The 22832-nt window shown below is 37.9% G+C and overlaps 1 protein-coding gene across 1 annotated transcript; it reads right to left on the bottom strand.

Annotated features, from left to right (window-relative positions):
- Positions 1-16892: 16892 nt before the first annotated feature.
- Positions 16893-17987, bottom strand: LOC109160415. Its single transcript, XM_019308710.1, has one exon. It carries the CDS (start codon positions 17985-17987, stop codon positions 16893-16895), a length of 1095 nt encoding a protein of 364 aa, XP_019164255.1.
- Positions 17988-22832: the final 4845 nt, after the last annotated feature.

Below are 22832 nucleotides of genomic sequence, written 5' to 3'. Positions count from 1 at the left end.
TGAATCATAAATAAAAAGTACATTTTTAATATACAAAAAGTATATTATTTGTATAAATAAAGTACATTATTTAAAAGTACATAATTTTTATATATTATCAAATAATGTACCTTCAATACACAAAAAAAATAATGTACTTTTAATATATTAAAAATGTATATTACATTCATGGTCCATACAACTATGTGGATCGTAGTCCACCCAATAATTGTCAATCTATACTATATATAAAAACAAAATCATGAAATTTTAACTTCCGGTCCAATTCCTAAAAATCTCTCTTCCTAATAAAATATATTGATTTCTATTTTCCCCTTCGTACAATAATATTGGGTTAAAATTCTATTCTAATATTATAAAATAGTGTAATACAATTCCTATTTTAATCTATACTATATATAAAAACAAAATTCTGAAATTTTTACTTACCTCCCAATTCCTAGGCAAGGCTAGAACTCAAAACGCAACTAAATACTCGGGATGTTGTGCAAATGGAAAGATCAAACTGCCTAGAATCTCATTACCACCGAAGAAGTTGTAGAATCTTTTTTTCACACCCAGCGATAAACAAAAACATTTTTTGCAAAATATTAGAACGTACAATAACATGTTCTGTTTCACCTCAATGGGTGCCAAGATAGATAGAACAATCAACAACGGATCATCCCCCCCCCCCCCCCCCATTTTTAGGATACATGATCAAAACTTTCATCGAATAGGTAGCTTGATGCCACCTGATGGGGCCAACTGAAGTTTTCACAATTGTATATTCATGACACTGATAATGAGGTTAAAAACCGTATCGCGTCAGTCAGGTACACTTGATCAAACCATTATTTTTTGGTTTATTCAAATAATATAAACTCTAATTTTATGACGTACAATATACAACCAATAAATTTCTTCGTTCATGTATAAAGGGATAACATAGCTACACACAAGTTGCACATTGCGGTGGTGGAGGATATTAACGAGGTTCTAGATGGAAATAATGTTTTGGTTCAATCATTCCGTATGGCCAAAGCAGAAATTGATAGTAATCTAGGCGTAGAAATCAAGATGAGATTAATTGGTAAGAGAACAAAATATGCAAGGACTTATAACTTACCAACGACTTCAGAGGTTACTGCACTTATTGTTGGGGATTTAGATCCAAATATGGGCCAGAGAGATATTTTAGTTGAAAGTAAATCAGGTTTGCTAAAGCGAATTTTTGAATTGAACCCATCATACCTACCATTGCAATATCCAGTACTATTCCCCTATGGGGAAGATGAGTATAGAGAGGACATACAGTTTGCTAATCAAGGATCTAACAACAACAATGCAAGGCATCGTATATCTCCACGGGAGTATTTTGCTTATACGCTACATGAAAGGTTAACAGAGACTTCTAGCATATTGTATGCCAGGAGACTGTTACAACAATTTATTGTTAATGCATACACTATGGTTGAATCTGCTCGACTTATATACATAAGGACACACCAGAAGTCGTTGAGATGCGAAGCTTTGAAAGGATTGAAAGATGCATTAACAAGAGGTGAAGTACATGCTAGCACCCAAGGTAAGCAGATATTATTACTGTCAAGTTTTACGGCCGGGGCAAGGTACATGATCTAAAATTACCAGGATGCAATGGACATTTTTAGACACGTGTGGTATCCAAATCTATTTATAACGTTCATGTGTAATCCAAAATGGCCAGAAATACAGCGGTATATTAGCAACAGAAATCTCAATGCGGAAGACCGTCCAGATATTTTATGCCGTATATTCAAGATGAAATTGAATTGCTTAATAAAAGAAGTAAAGGCCGGTGAGCTATTTGGTCATGTGAAAGCAGGTATATATTGAATTACATTAGATAATCCAATTTATTTATTCTATGCAAAAAACATCTTAACCTAATTTAATAATATTTTGTATTTGTAGTTATTTACACCATTGAGTTCCAAAAACGTGGATTGCCACATGCACATATTTTGATATTCCTCAAGAACAAAGGAGACATGATGAGTACCACATTTATGGATAGAGTCATAAAGGCCGAGGTACCAGACAAGACGTGGACGTGGAATACTACAATGTCGTAGAGGAATTCATGGTTCACGGACCGTGTGGGAACGCTAGAAGAAATTCACCTTGCATGGTTAATGGGAAGTGTTCAAAACACTTCCCAAAACGGTTTGTGGAAGAGTCCAGTTCCGATCAAGAAGGGTATCCAATTTACATGCGTCGCGATGACAGCAGAACAGTTAAAAAGAATGGTGTAGAACTCGACAGTCGCTACATTGTCCCGCATAATAGGTACTTGCTTTTGCGGTACAAGGCCCATATCAACGTAGAATGGTGCAACCAGTCGAGATCAATCAAGTATCTTTTCAAGTATGTCAACAAGGGTAATGACAGGGTCACTGCTGAATTTTACAAAAGTACTACGAATGAAAATGGTGAAGAAGTGGTGGATGAGATTAATATGTACTATGACTGTAGGTACGTATCGGCTTGCGAGGCATCATGGCGGCTATTTGGTTATGAAGTCTAACATCGGACACCTGCTGTTGAGAGACTAAGCTTCCACCTCCCAGATAGTCAGTCAATTGTATTCGCTAATGATGACAACATTGATAACGTTTTAGGTCGAGAAACTGTGGGGTAAAGTATGTTCAAAGGTTGGTTTGAAGCCAACAAAAAATATGAAGCTGCACGATTGTTAACATACATTGAAATGCTAAATAAATTTGTTTGAAAGAAAGAAGTCAGAGAGTGGCATCCAAGAAAGAAGGGATTTTCAGTTGGTCACATTTTCTTTGTACCTCCAGGTAGCGGTGAAATATACTATTTGAGATGTCTTCTGAATATTGTCCGTAGACCGACCAGTTTTAAAGATATTCTGACATTTAATGGTGTAGAGTACTTGACATTTAGGGATGCATGTTACGCCCGTGGACTATTAGATGATGACAAAGAGTATATTGATGCAATTGAGGAAGCAAGTCATTGGTCATCTGGACATGCGATTAGAAAGTTGTTTGTTATATTGTTGATTTCTAGGGGTGAGCAATTTCCAATAGAGTAAGAAAAGCCTGTACACCATTCTCCATTGTGATTTCTGATCACTCCTCCGCTACTAGCCCTATTTGAAGGCGTAGCCGAGCCGTCGACATTGATCTTGACATAATCCTCAGGAGGTTTTTCCCAGCAGAGGAGCTTCCATGTAGACGTAGCGTGTGCGCTAATGGCTCTGCATTCTTTGGAGAAGGCTAATTCAATCTCTTCAACTTGAGCTTGGATCCACTTCACTTTGTGATGGAGTGTTTTGGCTGTGCCTTCAAAGACATATTCATTCCTCCACTTCCATAACCACCAACATGTTATGGCAAATAGGGTGGCGGGTTTATAGGGGGTCCGACCTTTTCCTTCATTCAATATGCCTTTTTCTAGCCAAGCTTGGAACGGCAGGGAAGAAACTCTATCGTACTCAGTTGCTAAAACCTTTTTCCATAACATATCCGCCACAGGGCATCTACAAAGAACGTGCTCCGTGTCTTCGATCGTGTCCATACAAAGCGAGCACTTGTCATCTTCTGAGAACCCACGCTTAAACCTGTTACTATTAGTCATGATTTTCTCATGAATCGCAAGCCATAAGAAAGTGCGAATGCGATTTGGCACCTTGAGTCTCCATATGCTATTCCATTTCGCCACCTTCACTGTTCCAGCTGCGTTTGTGGATAAGTCATAAGCAGAGGCCACAGAGAAGTTCCCGGACAGTTCGTTATTCCAACCAATTGTGTCACTTAATTTCGGGTTGTCTAGGATTATGCATGCTGCCAACTTGTCGCATATCTCAGGAGGTAATATCGATTCCAGTTGGTTCCATTTCCAACCTAAATCAACATCCCAATAACAAGCCACTGACTTATTCAAATCATCTGTAGTTACCAGATTTGTTGCAATCTCGATGAGGGGTCTGTCTATCAACCAGCATTCACGCCAAAATGCAGTATTTTGACCATTTCTTACATGCTTCTTAATACCTTTTTGTAAAATAGGAACAGACTTGAGTATACCTCTCTAGGCATTGGACATATTTCCTTTTGGTTTCCAAGATGAGCAATCAGTAGAGGAAATATTATACTTAGCTTTGAATATCTACGACCATAGACTTTCTTCATCCTGTATGAGTCTCCACCCTAGCTTAGCAAGGAATGCATGATTCATTGGTTCTAATCTCTTGATGCCCAGGCCTCCACATGATTTGCTCTGTGTAAGTACGTCCCATCTCACAAGGTGACATTTGCGTTCTCCTGCCTTGCTGCCCCAGATGAAGTCGCGGATCAGCCTCTCAATACTATTGACAACTCCGGTTGGTAGCAAGACGGACGGCATCGTATAGTATGGGATGGGGGAGAGTACAGATTGGGCTAACGTGTACCTCCCAGCCAGCGATAAAGTTCTGGATTTCCACCTAGACAGCCGGTCCTGGACTTTGTTGATGATCCCTGCAAAGGACTCAGCTTTAACTCTACCGTGTAATGAGGGGATGCCTAAGTAGTTTCCCATGTTCGTGACGCTGGCTACACCTGCCGTCTCCTCGATTCTTTGTTGGATTGATGCATCCAAATTCTTTGAAAAGAATATGGAAGACTTATTTAGGCTAATCTTTTGACTGGAGCATGCGCATAACCGATCCAAACAGCTTCTCATCTCCGTGGCTTGTTCTACTGTTGCCTCCCCAAATAGTACTAGGTCGTCTGCAAAAAACAAATAGGAAACATTAGGAGTATTTCTTGAGACTTTTATACCTTTCCAACGACCTTTTAAAACCGATTCCTGAATTATGTGACTCAATCTCTCCATGCAGAGAACAAAAAGTAATGGTGAGATTGAGTCTCCTTGTCTTATCCCCCTCCCTGGCTTGAACCATTCTGTTCTTTGGCCATTCCAAATTAAGGATAAACGGGAGGATGTCACATAGTTCATGATATTCCTTCTCCAATCTTGGTTGAGCTCGAATGCTTGGAGCGTATCTTCTATAAAGCTCTAATCACGTAGGCTTTTTCTAAATCTACTTTCATAATAAACCAGCCGGAACTGCCTTTCTTATTCTTCAAAGAGTTAAGAACTTCTTGATATGTCAGGATATTATCCACAATTTGCCTTCCCAGCACGAAACTAGATTGGTGTGGACCGACAACCTTCCTCGAGATGCTTTTGAGTCTAAGGGACATGACTTTGGTTAGCAGTTTGTATGCCACATTAAAAAGGCCAATCGGTCTCAGTTGTTTCACGCTGTCCGGATTCGGCACCTTGGGGATCAGTGAAATCAGCGTATCGTTACAGCCCGAGGGTAAGATGCCATCTGCAAAAAATTTCGAAACAAAGTTGGTCAGTGTGTCTCCTAGAACTGTCCAGGTCTTTTGGTAAAAGCCAGCGGTGTATCCATCTGGTCCGGGCGCCTTGGTTGGTGACATCATGAATAGGGCATGCTTCACCTCCTCTCTGGTAATCAGAGCATATACCTGTGCCCATTCCAGATTATTCACAGAGGGAAAATTAATAGTAGAATTATGATGATGATCGACCGTATGTCCTGCTGAAAAGAGATTAACAAAGTATGTGCGAACGTGTTGGGTGGTTTGATCCTCAGAAGCGAGAAGGTTTCCCTTTTCATCCTTGAGCGATGTGATCTTTGTATACTTCCTTTTCACCGAGGTTGCAGCATGATAAAATCTTGTGTTCCGATCCCCGGATGTAATCCAGTCTTCTCTTAAACGTTGGAACCAGACAAGTTCCTCTTGGTGTAGTGTCTCTTCTAGTTCCAATCTTAGTTTCTTATCTAACTTCGCTAGTGCCGGGCTGAAGCTTGCAGATAATATTCTTTGGATTCCCTCCAGCCTTGCCATGAGGCGCTTTTTCCTATAGAAAATATTTCCGAAAGTCGATTTGTTCCAATCAGATAGTGCTTTTGTTATGACCTCTTTGTCGGTCTCCAGGTCCAGCTTATTATCCCATACCGAGTTCACCAGGCTGCCAAAACTAGCATGCGTTGCCCATGCTAGATTGAACCTAAAACAGCTCGGGCTGTTGTCAGTAATAGCCGGGCACTTTAAAATAAGTAATGGAGCGTGATCCGAACTAACAATTGGGAGGTGTTTGACCACTATGTCCGGGAAGTTCATCTTCCAAGCTATGTTGCCCAATGCACGGTCAAGCCTAGCTCCCCTAAAAGCCTCCGAATCGAGGCCCCTTCTCCAGGTATATTTGGCTCCTTCAAATCCTAAGTCCACCAAACCTTCCTTGGCGATCCAACGATAGAACGCGACACATCTACTGGAGGAGAAGCCTTCCTTGTTACTAACTTCATCTTGGCAGGTGACAGAGTTAAAGTCACCAGCCACAAGCCATGGCTGGTTACGATCCGGGAAATTGTCTGTTAGGTCCGAAAACAAGAAGTTCCTAAGATGTTGAATGGGCTGCCATACACAACGGAAAAGGTCCAGGGCATACCAGCTCTATCCTCAACCTGCAAAGTTATGAACTGTGGGTGAGTCTGATAAACAGAAATCTTCATGCAAATCTTCCACATAATCCAAATGCCTCCAGAGAACCCCACGGCATCCACTCTTACCCACTCATCAAACCCAAAATTAGAGCAAATTCTATTAGCTTGGTTCCCCGAGACTTTCGGTTCAAGCAGACAAACAATATCAGGTTTATGCAACCGTAGAAAAGTATTCAAGGTGCGCCTAAAGGAATTAGAGGCCGCGCCCTGACAATTCCAGACTAAAACAGACATAAACAGGATCAAAAAAAGGGGGGAAAAGGCGGTTTAGGAGCGCAGTTGGCCAGGGGCCGCAGGACAACAAAGGTCATCATTAACTAAATTTTCAGACATTGCAATGTCTAGGGTTCAACTGGTATGGGGGTGAATGGGGAGGATCTGAGGGATTTTCTTTATAAGTATTCTCAAAGACTGCCACCAATGGTGACATTTGTTGGTGATCCGAGTGACAAACAACTGTTGATACAATCTCTTTTCCTTTGTTCGATCCCCTAACTACGGTGTGCTCGGACTCTGCTGCTGCCCGGTTGGGAACACCACCTCTAGTTTCCCAGGTTCTAGTAACATTTTGACCATTATTTTGGGATCGCCTAGGATTGACTGAAATTCTTCTTTGCTGGGTGGACACCTCCACACTCCTTTGTACATTCTGGGATCTCTGCTGCCATATATTGGTCCTAATATTATGCAGAGACGTGTTATGAACTTCTGGTGCTTCACCAACCGGGTGGGGGAGGAAATCTTGGCCTCTGCTTTGCTGCGGTGGTACCCTTCTATTGCGAACCGAATGTTGCTGGGAAGTGGTGGCATTGAACACCATCCGTGGGGGTGGTGATTCTCGTCGTTGTCCTTCCATCTGTTCCTGGTGAGTCTCCTTGTCACGTGCCGTTTCCACTTCATCTAGCCCATCCAACGGTCCAAACCTTGAATGCACGGCAGTGTCAAGAAAAATAGATTGGTTGGTGTTCACTGGAACTTGCTGTCTGTCTCTGGGTTGGTTAGCGGTATAGCGATTTTGGTTTATACCATTGTTGCGTCTGTCTCTCCGCGTCACCAGCATCCATGACCCATATTTCTCTGTTGGTTTAGAATTAGGGATCGCAGTTTGCTCTGTCGTGGTAGCGTGTCCCCCATCTTCCATAGCTTGTCTTTCCTCCATCTCCTTGCCACAAGATTCTTGGCGGTGCCCATAGATGCCACATTTGAAGCACACGAGGTGGATACCTTCATACTCGATAGGCCAATCCACCCCATGTAGCACGAACTTGGAAACCAGTGGCTTCATAATGTCCACCTCTACACATACTCTAGCGAATTTGCCTTTGGAGGCTGCGATTGTGGTGGTGTCAATCTTGACCGGCCGGCCAATCGTCTTCCCCATTTTCTTTAGAAAGTCATCGTCGAAGTACTCCACCGGTATGGCCGGAAAGCGAATCCACGCAAGGACCTTGCTCGTCTTCCTATTTCTCGTGTCAAACTTCGGCTCCCATTCTTGGACTGTGACGTAGTGGTCGAGGACCATCCAAGGTCCGCCAAGCTTCACATTCTCATAGTCCTTGGTAGATTCAAACTTCGCGATGTAGAAGTCATTATTGAGGGCAATTAATTCTAACCCAGACTCCGTTTTCCACATTCTAGACAAGCGTTGAAAAAGGTAAGAATAGCTTACTGTTCTGCCCAGTAGGTGGAGTATGAGAGATCGTCGCCACGGACGACGTAATCGTTGTTTTTCTTCCTTCATCACTCTGATCACCGGAAATCCCTCGGCGCTCACCTCGTTCTCTATACCTTCGTCATCCGAGGCCTCTTCTTCCGGAATGTCCGAATAGCTTGCCTGACTGAGTCTAGATCGGCCCCATGCAACATGCGGTGTGACACCAGGAGTCCCCCACTGGTTGGAGTCCGGTGACCTTGATTCCTCCGCCATCGGGGTCCCGCGAGATTCTGATTCCAGTGTGGGCGAGGCCAATGCTTCCACTTCCACCCGTCCCCTCTTTGATCTTCTGGGGCTTCTCTCAAGCAGGTCCTGGTCTTCCGGTGACCGGTGAGTCACCGATGCGCAAGGTTCTTCAGGAATGTTCATCAGAGAGTTCTCCATTCACAGTTCTTGACTTTCTTGGAGCACTTCTGCAGTCATTCTTCTAGATGGCCTAATATTGTGTATTTGAAATGTAAAAAAAAAATTATAAATATCATCCGTGCATCGCACGGGAAAATACTAGTACTATATATAAAAATAAAATTCTGAAATTTTAACTTCCCACCCAATTCCTAAAAATCTCTCTTCCTAATAAAATATATTGATCTCTTCTTTCTCATTCGTACAAGGGTTAAAATTCTATTATAATATTATAAAATAGTATAATACAATTCCTATTTTAATTTTAATCTATACTATATATAAAAACAAAATCCTGAAATTTTAACTTCTCGCCCAATTCCTAAAAATCTATCTTCCTAATAAAATATATTGATTTCTACTTTCCCATTCGTACAATAATTATGGGTTAAAATTCTATTCTAATATTATAAAATAGTGTAATACAATTCCTATTGTAATCTATCTATACTATATATAAAAACAAAATCTTGAAATTTTAACTTCCCGCCCAATTCCTAAAAAATCTCTTTTCCTGATAAAATATATTGATCTCTACTTTCTCATTCGTACAATAATTCTGGGTTAAAATTCTATTATAATATTAGAAAATAGTGTAAAACAATTTCTATTTTAATTTTAATCTATACTATATATAAAAACAAAATTCTGAAATTTTAACTTCCCGCCCAATTCCTAAAAATCTGTCATCCTATTAAAATATATTGATTTCTACTTTCCCATTCGTACAATTATTTTGGGTTAAAATTCTATTCTAATATTATAAAATAGTGTAATACAATTCCTATTTTAATCTATACTATATATAAAAAAACAAAATCCTGAAATTTTAACTTCCCGCCCAATTCATAAAAATCTCTCTTCCTAATAAAATATATTGATTTCTACAATAATTTTGGGTTAAAATTCTATTCTAATATTATAAAATTGTCTAATACTATTCCTATTCTATCTATACTATATATCAGTGTTGCAAAAAGCACGCCGCTGGCCGTGGCGAGGAAGGCCGGAATCGGCCTCCTCCGCGGCCGCCTCGCCGGCTGAACCGGCGATTATTATTATTATTTTTAAGTTGTAAAGTGTCAAAAGTTCGGCAAGACATAACTTTTGACTCGGTTGTCCATTTTGGAGAAATGTTTTTTTGAAATCGCATATTTTTTCGAGATCTATCCACCGCAAATTGCCGTAGGCGGTTTGGCCCACCAATTTCTAAAAAAAAATGCTTTGTTAAATAATTTCTAAGAAAAAACTATAAGAACCTTATGTTTTATTAATGAATTTTTAAATTTTTTAATTAAAAAATTGTTTCGTGCATTATTATTTAATAATCTCTCTTTATAATTGATCAAATTATTTAAATATGGTATAGGAAATAATTAATGATGGTAATAGAAATCCTAGAAGAATATACAATTGAAGAATATTTAATTATTGTTATATTATTATTTTGACTCATGGAATACAATACAAGAATATTTAATTATGGTTATATTATTATTGTACCTCACGGCCATTATATACTAACAGAACTTGAAAAGAAACTAATAACAATAATATAAGTGGTAAAAATAATATCTAAAAGTAATTAAGTGTTAATAATAATAGTAAGAATATTAACGTAAGAATTATAACATAGAATAAATCGTAAAAATTAATAACTATAGTCTAGGATTAAATTTGGAATTGTCAGGAAAGATAAGCGACCTCTGGTAAAATTAACTCTTCATTAATTATATATCAATTTAAATATTCTTAATATATTACAAAAATTCCATTCCGTGCATTGCACGGGTGAAAATACTAGTCTATACTATATATAAAAACAAAATCCTGAAATTTTAACTTCCCGCCCAATTCTATTCTTTTAAGTTGTAAAGTGTCAAAAGTTCGGCAATGCATAACTTTTGACTCGGTTGTCCGTTTTGGCCAAATGTTTTTTTGAAATCGCGTATTTTTTTGAGATCTATCCACCGCAAATTGCCGTAGGCGGTTTGGCCCACCAATTTCTAAAAAATAATGCTTTATAAAATACTTTCTAAGAAAAAACTATGAGAACCTTATGTTTTATTAATGAATTTTTAAATGTTTTAATTAAAAAATTTTCCCGTGCATTATTTCATAATCTCTCTTTGTAATTGGTCAAATTATTTAATTATGGTAAATTAGGAAATAATTAATGATGGTAATAGAAATTCTAGAAGAATATAGAATTGAAGAATATTTAATTATTGTTATATTAATATTGTGACTCACGGAATACAATACAATAATATTTAATTATGATTATATTATTATTGTGCCTCACGGCCATTATATACTAACAGAACTTGATTATGCACCGATGTTCAAAACAACGTCGTTTTGTTTAATGAAAAGAAACTGCACCTGTTTTGCGTCGTTTCGCGCCGTTCCGCAAAAAGTAATTCTGTTATTCAGTTTGATTTTGTATATACTGCAGTTTCAGTTCAACACAACTATAGTTTCATTTCGATATAACTACAGTTTCATTCGACATTTATACACTCAAATATGTGAAATTTTATTTAATTTTATTTTATACACTATAGTTTCATTAAAACACAACTACATGATCATTTCGATATAACTACAGCTTCATTGCATAATATACACTCAAATATGTGAAATGTTATTCAGTTTCATTTTATATAAATTGCAGTTTCATTTTACTACAACTACAATATCATTTTGATATAACTGCAGTTTCATTTGATAATATATAAAATAATACGTGCGGCAGTGTCGGTTTTGATACACTGTAGTGTTAGTTTAGGTACACTGTAGTTTCAGTTGGTAATTAACACACCAAAAAATATGCGCTCCATTAATAGTAACACGCACCATTTCTTTACTTAAAGAACGGTGCCATTTTGACCGCGGTGCACGTGCACCGCGGTCCACAATATAACGACTGATAAATGGTGGGATGTGTCTTAATTTGTCATAAATTCTTAAATGCTTGTATATTAGTGCTCACAATAATGTTAAATCTATGCTTCATTTTTTTTGGTCCTTAATAAAATTCGAACCCTAAACCCTATAGTTACTAGCAAAACAAAATTTATATACTTATTTTGTAATGATTAATCACTAATCAGTTGAGTTATGCCCTATGGGCAATGTACACTTTTATAACTAATAATAAAAGGGAGCTGTAATTAAGAACAATTATATTCACTTTTGGTCCCTTAATTATTATACTTTTATCATATTTAGCCATTGACTTTTTCTTTTCCTTTTTATATTTGGTTTATGACTCTCAAATTTTTGTCACATTTAATCCTTTTGATCAATTTTCTAGTCAACCTTGGTTGGAATCTCTCATATATATGACAGTTATGTTAATCATTTGAAAGTGTATTTTCTACTATTTGAATTTGATAAGCATTTAAGCCACACAATTGAATATAGTGGTATCAAAATTAGTGTTGTTAAAAATTAGATAGGGGGCTAAAAATATTGATAAGGACCAAATGTAATAAAAGTTTGATATTAATACACTAAGGGTGTGTTTTGAAACCAGGAAGGAAATCATTTTTCGGATTTTCAGTGTTTGGATATGCCTGGAAAATCAAGTCAACGGAAATTATTTTCCGTTGACTTTAGAAAATATACTTGTTTTGGAGGAAAATGACTTCTCCTCTTTTTTGGAAAGTCATTTTCTAACTTTTACACCAACATCACACCACCACCACTAACACCATCAACATCATACCACCACCACCTCACTACCACCACCATCGACACCCCTGCCACCACCACCACCATACCACCGCAATCACCGCCATCACACCACCGCCACGACCATACCACCACCGCGACCCCAGCCGCCACCACCACAATCACCGCCACCACACCACCACGACCGTCCACTTCCGCCACCACCATACCACCACAACCACCACCACAACACCACTAGTTATTATTATTATTATTATTATTATTATTATTATTATTATTATTATTATTATTATTATTATTATTATTATTTTATTATTATTATTATTATTATTATTATTGTTGTTGTTGTTGTTTTTGTTGTTGTTGTTTTGAATTTCAATACTTTAGTGAGTTATTTTGATATCTTATTAGTTATTTTTTTATTTTTTTATAAAATTGTTATTATACTATTATTATATATTATTATACATGTTGTAATATTCTAAATAAAATAATTAAAATGTTTAATTATACAATTCTACTCATTTTCTAGAAAATGAATCAAACACAAGAAAACAATTTTCCATAATGCAACCAAACACGGAAAAGAAAAATGTTTTCTGGAAAATGACTCATTTTCCAGAAGTCATTTTCCTGCTTTCCAAATGGACCCATGTGATAAAGTTAATAGTTTGGGACCAAATTTTAGAGAGATACAATAATGAGGATAACCAAGCTGAAAAAAAAAAAAACTCTAATTAATAAATATAAGTTGTTACATTGAAGAACCATTAAATATTGTTTATTAATAATCTGTGAGTGTGGTTGAGTGGAAGGGACTTATCAACTTAGCCAAAGGTCAACGTTTGATCTTTGACTTTGGATATGGAGCAACCTTAAATCTCCATGCTAGTTGTCCCACCCAAAGAAGGTGCCTACAATTCAACGAGAGGATATGAATTATTATGATTCAACACTAGAACTAACAAACGTAACTCATCACCGTGTTAAGTCTTTATATATTTTGGGGAGATACTCTACTAAATATAAAACACTATATTATAGAAATTTACACTAACAATTATATGTACACATTGGTAATCAAGAATATTTGTCTTAATCTAATATCAGCAGCTTAGGTTTTCTATGACTACTTCTGACACTTCTGCCGATGTCTCTTCCGAGCGGCGAATTGTCTCCGATTTATGCTTTGCCAAGCCAATGTTTTCAGTTTCTCAGTAGTCAGTACCAAATCACTTCAACATTAAAGGTTTAAGGAAAAGTACCTAAATGCATACATATTGAGATACAAAATACAATAATAGATGAAAAAGGAACCCATAAACTCATACAAATACACAATCTATTCAAAACTTTATTGCCAAAAAACGTACAGATATATTGAACTACACATAAAACCTAATAATGTAATCCACATTCAGAAATCAGAGACTCAAAAAGAAAACACAAAAATAGAGAGAAGAGAATATTTATATTTAGGGTAGATAGCGGCATACCAGAAGAAAGAAGTACATACGTGTTGCTGTTTCTGTTGTGTGACCGTCGCTGTCTGTGCTGGAGCAATGGAGACGACGACAAGGGTTGAGCACTGCCGTGACCGTCGTTGAGCTGAAGGCGAGCAGTGCTGTGGCCACCGTTGGGCTGAAGACGATTTCAACGGGGTCAGCGACAAGGGAGGATGGGCTGACACGAGCTATGCTGAAGGCGGAGACAACGGACGGCGACAAGCTTTGTGGTAAAGATGCGGCTGTGAGTGGCTGTGAAGTGGGAATTAAAGCATGAAGCTACGGGAAGTAGGGATTGAAGAGCTTGGTCGTGGCCGACGTTGAAGAGCTTGGTCGCGTTGTTGGAGAAGCTTGAAGCGGGAATTGAAGATTGAAGAATAACCCTAAATTCAACTATTAAACTATATACTATAAAAATAAAAATTAATAAAAAAACAATAAGATATATATTGTGGTTATATGTATAACCTTCGTATACTCTAAATAATTAAAAAAAATTGAAAAAAACAAACTAAAATGTATATACGGCGATTGTTTAAAAACCGCCGTCTATTAAGTGACGTAAGTATATAATAGAAGGTGGTTATTTAACAACCACCGTCTATTAAGTGACATAGTATATAATAGAATGCGGTTGTTAAACAACCGCCGTCTATTAACTGACGTAGTATATAATAGAAGGCGGTTGTTTAACAACCGCGGTCTATTAAGTGACGTAGTATATAATAGAAGGCGGTTGTTTAACAATCGCCGTCTATTAAGTGACGTAGTATATAATAGAAGGCAGTTGTTTAACAACCGCCGTCTATTAAGTGACGTGGTATATAATAGAAGGCGATTATTTAAAAAATTGCCGTCTATTATATGTCGTAGTATAAGAACATATATTGGAAGACAGTTATTTAAAAAATCGCATTCCATTAAGTGACGTAGTATATCTTTTCTGTAGTAGTGACATCTAAGTTATTACGTTAGACCTTGAGTTCAATGTAGATGAGTACTTCATTTTGTGATTACAAGCATCAAAAGTTTAAACTAAAAATTGTATCCCAAGAAAAAGTAATGCTTGGTTCTCCATTGAAGTAGGGATGCATTTTTTCTCTTAATTGATCTTTTGAAAAAATGCAAGATGTAGTGCATAATATAAAAGATTAGTCTCTGTAAGCATGAAGTGTGGTCGCTTCAAACAAGTTTGGGCTTTAATTACTTGGTACGTGCTCATTAATGGATACAAACACAAAGCCATAATAGTGTCAAGTTACATTGAGTTGTAATGACTGTAAAACTTGTGTGTGTTATATCTACATTTCTTCAAAGAGACTGTGTGATTTAAGGTTATTCATCCATCACTTCAATCTGAATTAATTAATGTAACGCATATAACTCTATGTGAAAGTTCAATATGTAAGACACTTTCATTATGCATGAGTTTTGGATTTATCTTGGTACAGTATTAATCTTTACTATATAAATGGAGGAGGAATGTTAATTGGAAATTTATATAGTAATGGAGATTAATGTTTCAGATGGACTACCATGAAGGCTTAACTAATATTTGGAGTTGTGGAGTTATAAATATTATTTTAGTTTGGTAGAAAGTTAATTGGAAAATATGAATTTGCGAAAGGTTGGAACCGATAAGTACTCAGTTTCGGAACCGAGAAGTTAATTTATGAAAAGTTAATTTTCGAGACGTTGATTATGAATCATAGGTCCTAAAAGGATGAATCAACATCTCGGATTGCTACTTTGCTTAACCAGTCGAATGGTTTATTTCTATTCAGATGACTCGGTATTAACACCTCGGTTGCATGTGAGTATTGCGGTAGAAGTCATACTCTTCGGGGGGGGGGGGGGGGGGGGGGGGAGAAACTCTTCGCATGAAGTAATGACGTGATTATGTTATCTATGCAAATGTTTTGCATGTCATACATAATGTAGGGAGGTACATTTATATTACGTAAATATTCATGTTGTACATGATTTATGTAATTATAATTTCCCATGATAAATATATTATTTATTTAATATATATCTTGTGGAAGTTGGAGTTTTTAAATTGTCGTAATTTTCACGTAACATCTCCTAACAGTCAAAATATTTCATATAAATATTTTGAAGAGAAATCTGAAAGACAGGCATGACAGGCAATCAACTGCATGACACTGAGATATTTCACAGTCTTACAATTCTACAGGAAATTCTTAAACAAAGAACTTAAGAATTTTTTTCATCTTCTTGTATCCCATAAGATTAAATCTTGAACCTTGTTATGTTGTTTTTTCAGAGGGAGATTTAAAGCTTATAGGAAAGTGACAACACACGCCTGAAGAGGTAAATGATCCAATTTTTGTTCCCTTATGCTTCTACATTTTTTGTTGTATTTTAAAATATTACACAAAAAAAAAAAAAGCATTTTTTCCAACAGGCCCTGCAGGTGGAGAGTAGCTAGGCTAGCTATTATGAAGGGTACGTATACATGGAATGGCATGGAAGGCAAATTATATCGTGCACCGCGGTGCAACAGGCCCTCCCAAGTAGTGCTGATTTTAACGTCTTAGCCTGAAGTACCCATTATTCTTTCTTCAATCGTTTTCAGAACCGGTTGATTGCATACAGACCCATTTCTTTCTCCAGACATAATTTCCAGTTTTTCCTGAGCAACTCGCTTTGGCCTTTGACTTTTTCTTCGGTTTTACCGCCTTCTTTTGATTGTCTTCCTTGATAGTCATACCAAATTTGGCTTCCTCATCATCAATGCGCAAGGTAAGCTTACTCGTGCCTACGTCAATTATTGCTCGGCATGTAGCAAAAAATGACCTTCCAAAGATTAACGACACATTTTCGCTCTGTTGGCTTACATCTAGCACTACAAAATCTACAGGAATCACAAAATCTTTAATCCTAACCAACACGTCTTCCGCGATGCCTCTCGGATACCTAGTGGATCCATTGGCATGTTGGACAGTCATGTGGGTTGGAGTTAGAGCAGGCATAATCATTTTGTCAAAACACACGAAGGCATAACATTTATAAAAGCACCTAGATCTGCGAGTGCATTCTCAAAGAAAAGATCTTTCACCGCAAATGGTACGATGAATGCACCAGGGTCACCCTTCTTTTTGGGGCATCCCCTTTCAAGAGCCGATGAGCATTCCACACTAAGGTGGGTATGAGATTCATTGTGAATCTCCTTCTTATTTTTTACTAGCTCTTTAAAGTGATAAGTCAATCTAGGTAGTTCTCTTAGTGTGTACAGAATAGGCATATTAACATGAAGTTTTCTAAGTAAAGCATTAAATTTACCTCGTTGTTCCAGCTCGGCCATGTTCACCAATCTTTGCGGAAATGGAATTTGAGTGCAGTAACGAGACGTTACCATTTTGGTATTTGCCTTTGATTCCTCCCTGTCCGTATCTTTCAAAACCTCTTTACCTTTGACATATTTTCCTTCATGTCTTTTGTTGGTATCTTCATTTACAGGTTCCGGATAAACCGATATTGCATTGACTCTTTCCTTCGGATTGTTCTCCGTTGTGCTTAGCAATGAACCACAAGGTCTTTCAGACACCAACTTGACTAACTGTGCTATTTGTATTTCCATGCTTTTTATTGAGGTTTGAGTTTCTTGTCTCATAGCAGACAAATCTTGTCTAAACTCTTGTGTGATTTCCTGTTTCAATAGAACTCTATCATTTTTCAACTCAAGAATTGCTCGGGAGAGTCTTTCATCTACTTCTCTGATGTTAGGTTGATAATGTCGCAGCTCGCTTTGGGAAACTTGTGGCGATCGATAGAGAGCGTTGTTGCTTCCTCCAAACTGTGGGCTATAGGTGATTGAGCATCTATCTCTATCCTGGTCGTAAGCAGGTCTACTGCCTTGTGTGTTTTGAGGTCTCCCTTGTGTCTGGCCTCCTTGGTTCCATCGTTGCGTGGGTTTCCAACCGTAATTTCCTACTCCAGAATTGTTGACATATGAATGTTGTCTCTGCCCTTGTACATAAGCTATTTCATCCATATTTCCTGATTCGCTCAGTGAAGTACATGTTGTCTCTGCCCTTGCACATATATTGCAATACAAGGAAAGAGCCATATTTGTAGCTTCTTAATTTCGTGGCTCATGGTTTCTACTTTCGCATCGTGGGCTACATTTCCAGATACTTTGTACATCCCTGCTTTGGCATCCCTTCTATTATACCAAAAGGAGGTATTAGAAGAAATTCTTTCAATTAGTGCTTCAGCATCTGCGGGTGATGATGACACAAAAGCTCATCTAGAAGATGAGTTCAACAACATCTTACTCTCGTCAGTGAGACCTCCATAAAATGAACTAATTACATGTAACACCCCGTGTTACTGCCTTTAATCCCGAATTAATTATTTAATTAATTTCATTAATAATAATTAAAAAGGATTTAATTTGATTAGAAATCCCTTTAATTAATTAATATGGTCCACCACGGATCGTGAACCCTTGCCTAAACTAGAGTCATAAGCCTATTAGAAATAAAGAAAGTCAACATTTTACTAATCAGATCCTAATTAGGAATCCCAGGCCAACACATCTATTAGGAATAAAGAAAGTATACCTTTACTATTCAGATTATGGTTAGGATTCTTTTCAATTAATTAATATGGTCCACCATGGACCATGGACCCTTATCCCTAAAACAAGTCCTTAGTCCTATAAGGAATAGAATTAGTAAACCCATACCATTCAGAACCTAATTAGGACTCCTAAAATATATATATATATATATATATATATATATATATATATATATATATATATATATATATATATATATATATATATATTAGGAGTCCTAATTAGCTTCTGAATGGTATGGGTTTACTAATTCTATTCCTTATTGGACATAGGAGGCACCTAGAAGTCACACCACAATAGATATCACCACACAAGAATTCCCAAGGGACTCCCCACCACTAAGCCTAAGGAGATCAAAACGGATGGAAATCTTAGGGAAGAACCTTAATAGCCAAGGAATGATTAATTAAGGCTAAGAGGTAACCCATGTCTCAACAAAACCTATTTTCTTCGCTATAATATCTTTCCTTGGTCTCCCTCTATATTCTTGTCTTGATTGAATTCTTGTATGATAATTATGTTATGTTCTTGATGATTGATAAGATGACTTATATGCTTTCTTGAGAATCTTGATGACCTTGATGTTAAAAAGAAGTTCTTGATTATGATATGATGATTCTTGACGAATCTTGATATTTTCTTGATGTTAAGAATAAAATATGTTCTTGATGATTTGGGTGGGATTAGAGCCCTAGGTTGGATTGGGAATTCGTATTGAGGATGTTCTTGATTTATATTTGGGTGGGAATTCGCATGATCGGGTATTGTTTATACTTAGAAGCTGTAATAGGATAAGTCCTACATGATTCCTGCTTTTGATCCGTTAATTGCTTATGTGATGTCGTTATTTGCGTTTAAAAGTGTCCAAGCATGGTTTCGGGTTCCACGAAGGATCCCGGGATGAATTTGTGATAAATGAGTCAGTGGGGGGTAGGTGGGGGTGGGGGAACCCACCACCTACCCGCTACCCAAAGAGGCGCTTCCCGGCAGCGGGCAGCCACCGGGCAGCCGGCTACCCACTGCCCGGAACAGCGCCCACCGACGGGCAGCCGGCGGGTGACCCCCACCCACCGGCTACCCGCTAGTCCACACCCCACCCCGGGTCCCTGGCTTCCCCGTTTGATGTTCCCCGTCCCCCATGGTGTCCCAACGGACCCCGTTTGTCGTGCCTGAGTCTAGTTTGGAATTTCGGGTACCATTCGTAGGTTAAACGAGTCTTAGGAATTGCATGCTAGTTGAATTGGTAACCCGTGGACCTAGGTGGAAGTTATATGAGCCCTTAGGAACTATTCTTAGTGTGTGAATGATCACATGTATGCTTAATTATATGTCTCCCCCTTCCCTATGTGAATTATGTGCTATTATGTGTTACGTGATGCATGACCCCAACTTGGTTAAGACCAATTGGGCTATACGGGCAGTTGAATGGGCTGAGAACCATCCCAAATGTTAACCAGGCCGGTTAAGATCGGTCAGGGATATTGATGTGATATAGGACTGAGGTCCACTATACGGGCAGTTGAATGGGTTGAGAACCATCCCAACTGTTAACCTGGCTGGTAGAGACCGGTCAGGTATATAAAGATTATGTATAGGACTGAAGGTCCACATGGGCCTCGGTGATATGACCCACCGACCGGGATGCGCCAGGCGGTATGGGGCCAACAAGCCGAGGAAGGTTGTAGTTCACCGACCTGAGTAATCAGGCGGTGTGTAGGGCTACGACTGGCTGCGACCCACCGAGTGGTGGGACATCGGTATGTAGGACGGTAGTCTCCGAGGATCTTTGCCCACCGACTAAGTTTAGCTCAGCGGTGTGTCGGGCTTGATCCGCTACGGCCCTCCGATTGTGTGCACCAACGGTGTTTAGGGTCGTAAGTCCCCCCTTGTAAAGGGGATCGCGGTCTACCGACTGGGCGCGTCAGTGGTGTGTCGGATCGTGGTCCGACGTTGAGTTCGTCAGCGGTTCTCAAAGGGTTGGTTGCGATCAACTCCCCTCGTACTGCGGTACTGAGGTAGGGTGCTGCGGGGCCGTGTTAATGCTATAGGCATTAACCCTCATGTTCGGGGCATGCGATTGGTCCCGTGGCGCCATCGATGATTATGTGATATGAATGATGATTGGATGATAATGTGGATTGGAATTGAGAAGTGGCTTATGACCATAAATGCGTATTCCTTATGATGTTATTATTATTGTCTGATGTGCTTATCCCTATTTGCTGAGTCTATTCCTGGTTTTAAAACTAGTGTCTCTTAAGTATATATCTTCCTGCTTCGAAATGATTTTGTATATATATATATATATATATATATATATATATATATATATATATATATATATATATATATATATATATATATATATATATACTGTGTTTAAACGTGTTGGAGTGGGTTACCAGCATCTCTCGCTGAACATATATATTTGGCTTTCAGGCACAGAGGAGTAGACACTGGAGCGCGCTAGAGACTTGGAGCGTAAAGTAGATAGTTTCCCTTTCGGCCTGCGTGCCATACTTATGTATTCACATTATTGAGGATATTAGTTAGTTAGCCTGTGCACCTGAGTTCCCTAACTCAGGTGTGGCATAGCACCCCGTACTCTTTTATATTATGTTTTGGGATTTAATGAGAAGCTACCTTTATTATATGAGTTTTAAAAATTGAAAAATTTTGGGTGTTACAGTTGGTATCAGGAACATAGGAACATAGGCTTAAACTCTTAAGACCAAACTTTAGGACATTAGGCTTGAACTCTAGGTATTTAGGAACATAGGATTCAGGAATCTTAGGACGCGCGGTGAGATTTTGAACCTACCTATCATCACATAACCGCCCTTCACTTTACCCCACATTAATTTAAAGAATTCCCCCCTTCGCTTATCACATCAAGGTAAGGGTACAACACACTGACTCTTCATTGCACATACTGGCCCTAGGAATTTGTTATGTCCTTGCATGTTTTTACCTGCTTTGTTGCTTATCACTCTTTGATTATCATACTTGTTTATTTGCTTAAGCATATATGTTCCTAATTGATTTTAGACCATGTTAGGAACTGCATATTATTGCTTAACTATTTGATCAGACATGCGTTATTCGGATATCTGTTACTTGATAAAGTATTTTGGAACTTGCAATTAGTAATTTTATTCAACTTATAAGGGCTCACTTGTCCTAATCATAATTGACCAATATAGTTAACTCACTAAATAGCCCGATAAGTACTTACATAGGGAAATTTTGGGGAACATAGCTTTAATTAAGAAGGGAAAGAATGGGGCGCGGGATCCTTATGATATTTAATTGAAGCCTCCCATATTCCTTATTAATAACGTGATCCCTTGAGTTTTTTCATGTATTCAAACCCCTTTCGTTGTTCACATAAGTATGGAATTCCTTGAACTTAAAATTGTGCATTCTCGGGGCTTTTCCCGAAGTGATTCTTCCTTCACAGTCACGTTCCAGTGGGGCCTTGACAGGAGGTCGACCACCCACCACGTGCCCACTGCCACATCCCAGTGGGGACTTGACAGGCGGTCGACCGCCCACCTCGCGCCCACTGGTCCGGTATGTTTTCACAACTTCTCGTTTTTATTGATCCATTATGCCTTTGTGTGTCTCCCTTGATACTTCCTATGTGTTTAACATATAGATAACAATCTAATGCTTGAACATGAACCTTCCTAATTAATTTGTTTATATGTTACATAGAAATTATAGGGACCAATTCTATTTCTAGAAAACTAAAACCTCGGATACCATTGCGTATTAAGTTTCGACCCGAAAGTCAATATGAGTGAGACCGGTAGAAACCTAAAACAAGTGGTCACCTAGAAATTATCCTTGGAAAAATATATTTCGTCCCCAAACTATCTTAAAACTATCCCTCTAGACTTTGGTCCATGTTGCATAATAGACCACAAGCTTTCAATACCTTGTTTAAAACCCTTTTACCACTAAAATAAGGACCCCCTACACAAACATTTATACATAAATAGGTATACCACTACTATTCTAAATATATTCCCCTAAAACTTCTATTATATATATATATATATATATATATATATATATATATATATATATATATATACATATATACATTCCTAAAAGTATGCAGTAAATCCCCATTTACATTCATATGCTACACCAAAATTATTATTATTATTATTATTATTATTATTATTATTATTATTATTATTATTATTATTATTATTATTATTATTATTATTATTATTATTACACCTTAACCCTAATCACCTTGCTTAATCTTAAACCTTCCATAGCTGCGCCATATACGGTACGTCCCTACATGCTTTTATA

The sequence above is a fragment of the Ipomoea nil genome, unplaced genomic scaffold (assembly GCF_001879475.1).
Source record: "Ipomoea nil cultivar Tokyo-kokei standard unplaced genomic scaffold, Asagao_1.1 scaffold2846, whole genome shotgun sequence".
Lineage (NCBI taxonomy): Eukaryota > Viridiplantae > Streptophyta > Magnoliopsida > Solanales > Convolvulaceae > Ipomoea > Ipomoea nil.
This window is presented reverse-complemented; position numbering and strand designations above follow the sequence as displayed.

What these genes read in the sequence shown, in the direction of transcription:
- LOC109160415 (XM_019308710.1), bottom strand. Translation starts at nt 17,987, where the DNA reads ATGGCTCTTTCCTTGTATTGCAATATATGTGCAAGGGCAGAGACAACA.